This window comes from Tachypleus tridentatus, chromosome 8, assembly GCF_004210375.1.
Source record: "Tachypleus tridentatus isolate NWPU-2018 chromosome 8, ASM421037v1, whole genome shotgun sequence".
NCBI lineage: Eukaryota > Metazoa > Arthropoda > Merostomata > Xiphosura > Limulidae > Tachypleus > Tachypleus tridentatus.
The window spans coordinates 140,594-153,229 of NC_134832.1; the positions used below are offsets into that span (position 1 = coordinate 140,594).

General features: G+C 35.6%; 1 protein-coding gene across 2 annotated transcripts in view; it reads left to right on the forward strand.

The window, feature by feature from the left end:
- Nucleotides 1–12,636, forward strand: part of LOC143258390 (uncharacterized) — a 139,667-nt gene that overhangs the window by 33,239 nt on the left and 93,792 nt on the right. For both annotated transcript variants that reach the window (XM_076517262.1, XM_076517261.1), the window contains exon 2: nt 2,633–2,823. In XM_076517262.1, the coding sequence (XP_076373377.1) occupies nt 2,633–2,823 (191 nt within the window). The remainder of the gene's footprint in view (nt 1–2,632; nt 2,824–12,636) is intronic.

The following is a 12,636-nucleotide window of genomic DNA, read 5'->3' on the forward strand; positions in this document are numbered from 1 at the left end:
ATACCGTAAAACTGCTACAAGTATGTGAAATTTATGAAAAATAAGAATGACGCATATTCTACTTAAAATACTGTAAAAATAAAATACCACCATACTTTCACCTGATAAAACTGCTTTCTTTGCTATAGTCGATACAAAGAATACAACACATGTTTTCCCATTGGATTCTTTATCTTTCTATAAGGATAGATGGACGTTACTGTAAGTAAAGAGGTTATTTATAAATTGTTTGCAACGTTCCCACCACTGGATGGCAAGTGTACCCACATCTTGTAGAATCCCTGATCGTGGGAACCTCCCAAGCTTTCTGACTTTTCGAACACCTTTATAGAGTCACATACAACTTCATGTAGAACGATGAAATTGAAATTATTGGAAGTAGAAGAATGAGGAATGATTGAAAAACATATACTGGTACACCTTTCAAGATGAGCATTGTTAAACAAAAGTTTAGAGTAAATATTTGTTTGCTTGCTGTTAGGCACAAAATTACACAATAGGTTAGATGTACTCTGCCAACTGCGGGTATCAAGACCCGATATCTAGCAACATAAACTCTTAGACTTAACGATGAGGCATTGTGGAGCAGAGTAAATGTTACTAAGCAAAGATGGCGTAAGAGCAGCTAAAAAAAACAACCCTGTCGTTATATGAAGGAGTGCACGATGCTGTCAAAGATAAAATTTCGTTAGTTTGTACAAAAAACAATGTTTAACCACTATTGATTAAGGGATCACTTGTAATAGTTCGAAATTTGAGGAATGCTCTTATTTCTCTAACAAACGAGTTTAAAAACTCGGTATAACAATTTTTATCTCAAGGATCAATTAGTGGATTCTAATAATAGTACTTTATGGATCTCTTTGTTTGGAATTAAGTCCAAAGCTATACAAAAAGCTACTTGTGCTCTACTCACTACGGGTATTGAAACCCGGTTTCTAGCGGTATAGATCCGTAGACATACCACTGTGCTATTAGGAGAGGGGATAGAAATTTTGTATGTGTTTGTGGTTAAAATGATGGCAGTCAAATTTTTGAGAGATGACACAGTCACTTGCTACTTCGTTAGATATGGAAAGGCTTTATGTACGTGAAAGCTCTCTTTTACCGTTTAAAGCATTCTAACAGTAGATTACAATTTTTATTATAGACGTTTAGAAACCTATTGTTTTGTGGGATTTACACGCGAACAGTGAGATTCTAAAAATATATTGTTATAGTGAACAACAGAAGCTGAAAGGCTTGATGTGTGTAAAATGATGCAAAGACAAGGCAAAATATTACATTATAATACGACAAGAAGATTATAATGATAAGAACTTTGACTAAACAATGGTGCAAGGTGGAAAAGTCCACTTAGATACTGATATAATATTTCAACATTCCAAAGACATTTTGCTTTATTTTATATTACGTCTAACAACGCAAATTTCAATTGGTTTTTTTGTACTTGGCTATAGCGATTGTAATACAATAATGTTGAAAATTACTACAGTTGGGTGAAGACGTTTGTGGTTGTTACCGATGACCGTGATAATGAAGATAATGTAAAGGCTTTACAGCAATGATATACAGTTAAACTACTTTATATGATTTATATGACTAAACCATTTGTTACTACGTCGCCAGTACTTAAATAATTATTTTTTTATATTTTGTTTTCATTTTAAGACACTGATTGTGTATAGAGAAATGTATGGTACAAGGGTGAGAGTTTATCTTACGGCCCCTACTTCTCCCATCGATGATGTTGTAAGTGATGGCTCTGATTCTGCACACTTCTACTGAAGGACGCTATCACATGATACATTGATTTCAATATTGGTCCCTTCCCTTTTTTACATGCTAACAATGACTGATAAAGGTCCGACTGAGCAATGTGTGAAACGCTTGTACGTGATATATCATGAAATCTTACTTGCTGTTGAACGTTGAAGAAGACCTGACATCTTTACTACCAGCTGGATGCTTTGTCTTTATTAAATCACATCTTATTGATGTCCAATATTGTGCCAGATTGTGCGTTCGGTTACGTGTATTGGAAGAGTTTGTGAATACAGTTATCCTTTTGCTTTGGTGGCCCCAAATCTATGTAAGCTATTTTGTTTGAAGTTTCAAGGGAGATACTGACCTCCACTTTAATGGACCGCTAATATCTTGGGTAACGAACGTATTGTGAACTTTTTGGAATCGTCTCTTTCAGACACAGTTCAACAATACGGATACCCCTTTCTTCCAAACGCTTTAATATCGCGGAATAAGATAATTTTTCGACGTAGAGACTTAAAGTGTAATCAATCAGAAGAGGGCATACGCACTTGCAAATATTAAGACTTCAAAGGAATGGCAACAAAATGATCAGGGATTTCAATCCCTGTAATCACAGGCTAAGGTGATAACCAGGAGCAAGTTGATTACTCATGTAAAATGTTATCAATAGATGAAGAGGCCGATCACCAACATATTGAAGAAATGTTTTCTGGCAGTGGACGGTGGAATAAAAACAGTCGTAAACGATTAGAAGTTGACTTGTCTTGTATTAAACTTTAAATATAGAAGTTCGTCTTTTTTATCTTTCTGGTGGGTTAAGTATGGGTGGAAATCTTAGAGTACTTTTTTTCTTTTATTTTAGTGTACGAGTGCCAGCCAAAGAAAGCCAGACAAAGTCCAACCCAAGTAAGAGACATAGAGAAAGACTTAATGCTGAACTGGACATGTTGGCGAGTCTGCTTCCGTTTGAGCAAAGCGTGTTGTCCAAGTTGGACAAATTATCAATTCTACGTTTAAGCGTCAGTTACCTTCGAACAAAAGGCTATTTCCAAGGTATGTATGATTGTTGTTGTTATTTGTTATTAAGCTCAAAGTTACACTCTAGTTACCGCGAATATTGAAGCCCGATTTTTAGGATTATCAGCCCACAATCTTACAGTTGAGCCACCTGGCAGAGAGGAGCTTAAGCATGTAGTAAGCGAAGTCTATAGAAACTTCCAGAAACATCCAAATTTTCTTCATCTTTCTAATTTCTGGGAATTACGAGTTTTCAACAAAAAGTCTTGATCTATCAAATTTATACCCACAATGGCGACAATCTAGGTAGTAAATAACAACTTCCAGCTAACTTGCGACAACTCTTAGATCTGAATGAGTGAGTATAAATGGAGTTGCCTGCAAACCACAACGAAGAAAATAAGGGGTTATGAATACTTCTAGTGTACAGTCGAGCATCAGGTATTTTGTTCTGTCCGCCCACATTGCCACATCGTTACTGGAGAAAAATATAAAAAAAAATCATTTCTGTTTTGTTTTTTCATACGTCTTTGAAGCGTGCATCCTCTTTCAAGAGTGTATTGTTCCGTTGATTTAGTGGTTAGAAATTCAGTCGTCGACACACTTGTTAATTTTTTTCTTAAGTGTTTTTTTTTGTCTCAGCTTGAACACATACACACAAATAAATAACATCACTGAACACAAGCAAAATTTTGTCGTAAGTTTCAAAGCTTTTTCACATTTAAAAAAACACTTGGATTTGGATAAGTTTGTGGGAAACGAATATCGATTTTAAACGTATTAATCATTTGTTCGAGGCAATCGTTAACCACACACTTTACTGATATGATCGCATCATATCTACATTCAACCACGCCCCCTATCCCTTCAGTCTCAGACCATGACCCTGAACAGATTATGACGTCATAGTCTTGTCAATCACGTTTTGAGAAATCAATTCTTGGCCTTGAAAAGACCAAGGTTTGTGAGACACCACCCAAGTTTAGAATGGCAAGGTCTCGCATCAGTGAGCTTTCTTGTTTCGATTTAATTCCACGAATTGGACAGGAACTTTTATTTCAGAGTTTCTTATTTCTTAAGCATGAAGCTAGCTGAGTTGAACTTTATGATTTTAAGTAATCTCTAACATATATAATTCATAGTTGCTGTCTTCTCAATTAATTGGCTTGGATACTTTTGGGAAAAGACAAACAGATTATTTGTTTCAGAGAAAAGTCGCATCGGACTATCTGTTGTGACCACTGCGAGGAATCGAACCCTAGAATACACCATTGTAAGTCCACAGACTCCTCACTGTCCCACCGGAAGACTCGAAGAGGTTATCATAATTGTATGGCCAGTTTATGCCCCCTCCCTCTAAAAATAACTTCTGTTACTTTCTTTTTGAACGCGCAAATAATGTTTGTTAATACAGATGCCAGAAACATTGGGACCTATAATAATGAGCTCTGCATGACGGCCGTATCTTGCTCTACCTACAAAGAAGCACGCAAGCGGCCGTCATTTGGACCTAGTTTTGTTACCCTGGAAGAACGTTTTGTTTCTTGATCCGATTTTTAGGTCTTTCGTAGGCCCCGAGAGATGAAGTTCACTCTTGACCTCTTCCCTACACTGTAAAAACAGTACATTGATCGTTGTTTGGTCAAGTGACCTGATAGGATCAGGTACATCCAAGGCCTCCCTACTTGTCTGTTGGTTCGACTCTCTGTCCCTCCAAACATGCTCGCACTTTTAGTCGTGGGGGTGTTATAATGTGTAAGTGAATCCCACTATTCGTTGGTAAAAGAGTAGTCCAATAGTTGGCGGTGGGTGGTGATGACTAGCTGCCTTCCCTCTAGTCTTACACTGCTAAACTACGGACAGCTAGCGCAGATATCTCACGTGTAGCTTTGCGCGAAATTCAAAAACAAAAAACAAACTTTCTGGACAAAATTGTAGATAATAAGAAAGTTGAGAAAGCTAGTTAACATCCAGTTTTCTCTGATTCCTGATAATGTAAAATTCCAGATCTCGAAAGCTGGTTAACATAAAATTTGCTCCTGGCTCCTTGGATATAAAAATGTCTGATCGCGAAAGGTTTAGCATCACGCCTATCAAATCTCTACGTCGTACACCAAGTACTACTACTCGAATACATTGAATTTTATTTTTGACAAACACAAGAACTTCAGCAAGTCCCCACAAATAAAAAGACCTCAACAATATGACACGGTTAATTAGAAAGCTATCTAAGTTGGTACGCTTACTTCTAGTAATTACAAACCTGCGTGAATTAAGGGATTGTATCACCTTTTCCTAAGGTAACGTGCATCAATTGGGGAAATATTTCAGTATTACCTTTGACACATTATTACACTCTGAAATTCGTATATAAAAACACTCGTGAGGTTAATCTTGATTTATTTTTAAGTTGTAAAGGAAAAGCAGCTGATTAATGCCACCAATCGCCAGTTCTTGGGTTACTCTAATCGAAGAGTGAGATTTCATTGTCACCTTTATAACGCACTCACAGACCAAAAGAATGAAGCGTTATGGTTCTTTATTTGGTTATTTTTTTACTTCTTTCAAGAACCTCAGCGTGTTAAGGCGTTCGACTCGTTTTCCGAGGGTCGCGGGTTCGAATCCCAGTCGCACCAATAATGCTCGCCCTTCCTGCCGTGGGGGCGTTATAATGTGATGGTCAATCCCACTATTCGTTGGTAAAAGAGTAGTCCAATAGTTGGCGATGGGTGGTGATGACCAGCTGCCTTCCCTCTAGTCTTACACTGCTAAATTAGGGACGGCTAGCGCAGATAGCCCTCGAGTATCTTTGAGCGAAATTCAAAAACAAAACAAACAAGAACCTCAAAAGCTCATCAAAATAACCACTGGGCCACTCTCAGCTAAGGAAAGTTTTCTTGTGTCAAGTAGCCGTTTTATCTATGCGTACTGAGAGCGAGAACAAGAAGTGAACTTAACAGTAGACAGCACCGCGAGGTACAACAACTGAGGACGTAAATTGTAAGTAGTTTATATAATTTTAAAGTGTTACACTTCCCAAGTATTCGTTAAAACTGTGGGTTACGTGCGTTTTACTACTTTCAACCATAAGACAAGTGAAACATTTTAAATAATATTTCAATCAAGTCTACCTAAAATTAGCGGAATGTCTACGGACTTACAATGATAAAAACCGGATTTCGATACCGTGGTGGGCAGAGCACACATAGCCCATTGTGTATATTAATACTTAACTTTAAACAAAGTAACCTAACAATTAAAGTTTAAAAAGGCTCAACATAACCAGGTGGTTATGGCGCTCGACTCTTCACCTGCTCGCTTTTTCAGCCGAGTTGGCATTATAAGGTGGCAGTCAATCTCGCTATTCATTGGTAAAAGAATAGCTCAGTAGTTCTTTGATATATTGGTGGTGGGTGGTGAAGACTACCTACCTTACATCACTAAATTAGGTGCGTTTGGTTTGGAATTTCGCACAAAGCTACACGAGGGCTATCTGTGCTAGCCGTCCCTAATTTAGCAGTGTAAGACTAGAGGGAAGGCAGCTAGTCATCACCACCCACCGCCAACTCTTGGGCTACTCTTTTACCAACGAATAGTGGGATTGACCGTAACATTATAACGCCCCCACGGCTGAAAGGGCGAGCATGTTTGGCGCGACCGGGATGCGAACCCGCGACCCTCAGATTACGAGTCGCACGCCTTAACACGCTTGGCCATGCCGGGCCATATTAGGTACGGCTAGAACATATAGCCTACTTGTAGTTTTTCGCGAAAAAACAAATAAATCTGACAATTAAACTTTTAAAAAATCAAAAACATTTTTACTAAATAAGGGTGTTCGACTATTTGGTTAAAAAAACAGCAACAACTTTCATGGGTTTTTTGTATTTGTTTACTTTAGAAAATCACATTAATATTCCATTACTTTTTAAAAGTCTAACTAGATCTCTGAAATCAACTGCTCTTACCTATTCAGCCCCCTCCCCGATAGCACAGCGGCAAGTCTGAGTGCTTATAGCGTTGAATATTAGGTTTCAACGTCCGCAGTGGGCAGAACACAAACACCCCTTGTGTATCTTTGCGGTTAATAAAACAAACAAACCTATTCAGTGTTCTAAGCCTTTTAAATATTTTTTATAACAGACTGAACACCAAAATATCCCGTTAAGATTACCGTGGTCTTGACAAGTCTTAAATTATTTTTGAAACTTTTAGCGTAACGATAATATTTTCTTACTACGACTTTTCAAAGAGTTTGCGCAAGAAATACTGTATGTATATCTCAATAATATTTGTAGGCCAGCGAAAAACATCATATTTAAATTCCTATTTGCATGTAAGTTGTTGCTCTTTATTATTAAGCACAGATCTACACAACTGCTATTTGTGCTGTCTGTGCCCGCAAAGGGTATCGGAACCCGATTTCTAGCGTTGTAAGTTTGCAGATTTGCCGCTGTGCCAGTAGAGGGCGCAGAAAAATTTCTTCAAATAAAACAAAAATTACAGGTAGTAGATGAGCATCATGACAACACATAACTTGAAAGTTATATTGTTTACGCTAATTTATGCATAATTAATTTTAATATCACTCACGACTGTAAAAGTTCCCTGTAGTCCAAATTCTTAAAACGTAAATTAAGATAAGGCGTAATTATAGGGTTGCTAACTTTTGTTCCAGCCTGAACAGTTAGGCTTAACCATAATTCTACGACGGGTAAACTTATTTCAATTTAATTATACTGATTCTTACGATAAAAACTGATAACAAAGACGAGATTCGTGATTGCGTGGTGCTTTGCATCGGAAACAATTTTCCAGTGTCTGTTTTAATATACCCCTCGTGCTAAGAAGAAAAAAAATCCTCCTTACCCTTGTTACACATGCTTCTTCCTATAATTATACATATTTCAGTGAAAAAGGACAAATCTAAAATAAATCATCTGCAGCTTAATTTTAGATAATAAACTCTCTATTACCGTTTGTTTGTAATGTTTGTTACTTCACTACCTGTTAATTACAAATTATTTAGACTGTTCGCCGTTCACGTTTGCTTTAACGAAGTTTCATTTATTAGAAGTTTATTAGAAATTCCGCGCAAAATTCTCTATCGCTTTGCTCTTTCTTCTTTTTATAAGCTTAACACTTCTCCCATTGTCTTTACTTTCTTTTTTATCGTTTTGTCTTATTTTTTAAAAATGGTTTGTTTTATTCACTTCTTTTTCCTTCTGTATTATTAACTCGTGTTTTGGAAGCTACGCTTTCCTTTAAGGGTTTTTGTTTATATATTCAACTTTTCTCAGAAGACAGCAGAAGATGGAAAGACTGTGTATTTGCACGATGCAAGCGAAGAAAAAATATGTTACACCATTCTTTCTTTTTTCATCTTGTACTTTGCTTCTTTTCTTTTTAGTCACGTCATTAATCTAATTTCTAGACCTCTTTAATTTTGTTATCAGTTTCGATGCTCATACAGGGTTAGTAGATAGATTATGGCTATTGGTTTATAATGTCAGAAAGAGAACCGAAGACTAAACGTCTCAAATACTTTTCAACTTGCTGGTTTCGCCGAGATTTTGATTTAATTTCGGATTTTTATTCCGGTTCTAAATGATTCTGGTGCTGTAATTCGTGATGACGAGAAACCCACTCGATGTAAAAATGTACCTCAGGACGGCTGGTGTGGATATTAACACTTTATTCGTAAAAGAGATATAATTGTGGTGCTGATTTTGCAATCAGCTGTACAGTTACAAGACACTCGAAAATTTGAGTAAAATACAAAATCAATGTGTTAACTAAAAACTACACGATATCGACTTCATAAATACAAGTTTCTTTTATTTTTCCAACAGTACATATTTGGCTGGGATTAAACTATTAAGAACTGAGACTGTTCTATATATTTCCTTATTAATGAATACATAAAATGCTTACTTTTTTAATAGCTCTTAATGAAATTCAAGAGAAAGAAAAATTATTTTTTTAATTTCGCACACAATTACAAGAGGGTTATCTGCGCTAACCATACCTAATTTAGCAGTGAAATTCTTGAGGAAAGACAAGTAGTTATCACTGCTAACTCTTGGGCTACTCTTTCACTAACGAATAGTGGGATTAAACGTAACGCTATAACGCTCCTTCATTCACATGTTTGATGTGAATGGGATTCGAACCCACGAACCTCAGATTTCGAATCGAGCACCCTAACCTCCTATCCATGCCGGGCCAAGAAATAAAATTAACTAGCTTTCAATCTAACATCTTTTTTAAAAATAATTTTGCTGTAATGATTTCATTGATTTGTTTGCAGTTAACAATGGCTGTGCTCTGCTCCACCATGGTATCGAAACCCGGTTTTTACTATAACGAAAGCTCTAACCAGAAGAACACTTCATATTACGTATTTATTACATCGAAATCCTTCTATTTATTTAAACGCCACTTACACTTCATAAACTCTTGGGTTGGAAAAAAAAACACTTTAAACATGTTTATGTTGGAAATATCTCCCAATATGTAGCCAGTTTCTTAAGAAAGCTTATTATGAATACATAGTAATCTATTACAAAGAAGAAAGACACTCCTTCATGAACTGTCAAAGTAGACAAGGCAGGTAAATAAATTCAACTACTTGGGAAGCTGGATGACATCAGATGGTTCACGTTGTCATGAAATGAAACGGAGAACAGGGATGGCAAAAGATGCATTTCTGAAAATGTTTTTACAAAGGGATATATATAAAGGGATACTGACAAATAGTAACATTTCTACGAGAACAAAGATAAGAGTTTTGTATTGTTATATTATACCAAATCTCACGCATGTATCAATATCACCAAGTATGGAAAAGAAAATTTAAGTGTGGTTCTTAAGACGTATCTTGAAGACACGTTGGACAAGCCAAACCTCAAACGAAGGCATTTTGTATATATGTAAAAACGGCTTGTTTGGGCGAGAAAATTTTTTTACGTAGAGGAGCGAACAACGTTTCGACCTTCTTCGATCATCGTCAGATTCACAAAGAAGGAAGAGGTAACTGACCGGAAGGTGACCACATGTTTGAAAGGAGTTGTGTAACTGAGTGTCGGAATGTAGAGGGCGTGCCTAGATGTTTGAATATGTAATTTTATATTATTTATTTTATTATTATTATTTATTACATTATTTTAATATAGGTATAAAGGTGTTCCTTTGTATTGGTTTATTTTGGGCTTGAATTGTTGTATAAGTAAGGCTTTTTTAATTTTGCGTTTGTTTATGTTTGTTTCTTTATTTAGTATTTGAGTGTTTTCTTTGGTTATGTTGTGTTTATTTGACTTGCAGTGTTCGAAAACGTGTGAAGGTGACTTTTTATGTTCTTTGAATGTGGTTTCCATTTTTCTACTTGTTTCTCCAATATAGAAGTCGTGGCAGTTATCACAAAAAATTAAAGAAGCTTTACTTATACAACAACTCAAGCCCAAAATAAACCAATACAAAGAAACACCTTTATACCTATATTAAAATAATGTAATAAATAAAAATAATAAAATAAATAATATAAAATTACATATTCAAACATCTAAGCACGCCCTCTACATTCTGACACTCAGTTACACAACCCCTGTCAAACATGTGGTCAGCTTCCGGTAAGTTACCTCTTCCTTCTTTGTGAACCTGACGATGACCGAAGAAGGTCGAAACGTTGTTCGCTCCTCTACGTAAAAAATCTTCTCAACCCAAACAAGCCGTTTTTACATATATATTTTTCTCTACAAGTGGGTTTTCTCAACATCACTGACTAGCATCAGAAGGAGACAGTTGGAGTTTCTTGGACACGTTATGAGAAAAGAAGAAAATAAAAGTCTGATCGTAACTGGAAAGATTAAAGGAAGGAAAGACTATGAAAGACAAAGGCTGACCTATCTAAACTGATGAATTATTTACATAGGAAACTATTCGTGCCTCAAGGAGAATATATCTGTGGAAGACCGTGATCACCAACGAGTTGTTTGGATATGCTACACAAAGAGGTACAGACCTGCGGAAGACCATGGTCACCAAAGTCCTGTTTTAATATTGTACGTAGAAAGAGAGAGAGAGAATAATCGATATGTGATCACTATTTTATTCAAATTCACTTTAAATTGTCTTGGTTATACATGCTCTTTGAAGCTATGAATCAGTACTAAGATAAAAAGCCAGTACTATTGGAAGGTAGACCTACTCTCCGAAAACGCTAGGATTATGAAGTGTCGTTGTTTTCTGTGCCCTTTGAAATATAATTTCACATGTTTATACTGATATTATTGCGATAAATGAGAAATAGAAATTTTAAATTCATACTTCAGTGTCTGCCAACAAAATGTAAATTTGGATGTTGGTAATTTTAATTTCAGTGATTAACTATAATTTTGAGATATTTTTCTGAACAATTGTTAGAACTGTAATTACCGATTGCGCAGTTATTGAAAATGTGTCAGTTACATAACATATATATATATTATTTATAATGCCCCTAGAAGCATTTATTGCAACTTATATCCAATATTTGAAAAATTAACTACTTTTAACATCCATAGCAAACAGGTTAGTTTGTCATTATGCGTTTTTTCAAAAACGTTTTGCATGACAACTGAATAAGGTGAAACATTAATTAGTCTTATGCACACTAGGTGGTAAAGGTGTAACACATTTTCAAGTAGAACAACATGCCTATATAGGATAATATATTTGTGTGTCACCATGAGTGGTAAGCGTAATAATTTTTTTTTTCAGATTTTGAGGTAATTACTATAATTTTATAATTGTCGCCAAACTTTAAACTAATAGCAGTAATAAATAAATGTTGCTGTGAAACATTCGGTTACATTGAATTTAGTTTCATTATTGTTATTTTACAAACTTCACCTTATATTACAAATCTCACGTTTCTTTAATAACAAAATAATGCCACACAGTACAATTTGCATAAGTTTAGCCTAATACCTACTAATTTAAACAATACTAAAACAGAACCGGAAAAATAACTAGTTTAAATACCGAGAGCGACGAATTGTCGGAAATGAATAGACGTAAGAAATGTTATAAAGTCAAGCTAATTACAGTATTTTTTTTTCTTTACAAAATATCCTTGATTTGTCCATTGCGGCTCAGAATCAGAGGTTTGTGAAAATAGCATTTCAGATCTATCGTTTGTTTCCCACGAGCTGTTGCCTCCAGAAAGTGTTTTGCTCAATGCCAGAACTCATCAGTTTGACCAGATTATGAAAGACAAAAGACTCTATGAAACGCTATTCATATATTTAGTATAATGGTATTGAACGAAACGTTTTTTGCGGAACGATTTATGGGAAACAAAGAATAGATTTAAAACGATACTTTTTTACACCTCTGATTTTCAGCCACAAAGGACAAATTAAGAGGAGAGCAGATAATAAAAAAGACAATACCTACGGTTAACTTGATTTTTAGAAAAAAAGTTTAGAATAGGTCTTTTGGAACAGGAATAAAATAGGAAATAACAATCGTAAAATCTTCGTTGTTATATCTAGTATTCTTCCAAAGCTGCACATAAGTTATTTGCGAAGGCTAAACTCTAATTTTGAACTGACATGCTAATGGGAAGGAGATAGTTAACAAAATCTACCGTCATCTCTCGGATTATTCTAATCCAATAGTGGGATTTGACCTTCATTTTTATAACTTACTAAATGCTCCAAAGAATGAAATGCGTTTTTTTTGGTAACAGAAAACGAACCATGGACCTCCGAATATATAGATCGGAAGTTAATCGCTAAGCTAATGGCCTAAAAGTGTTTTGAAAATGACACACCTACACATTTCTAGCAATGAATTAGTTTCGTTCAC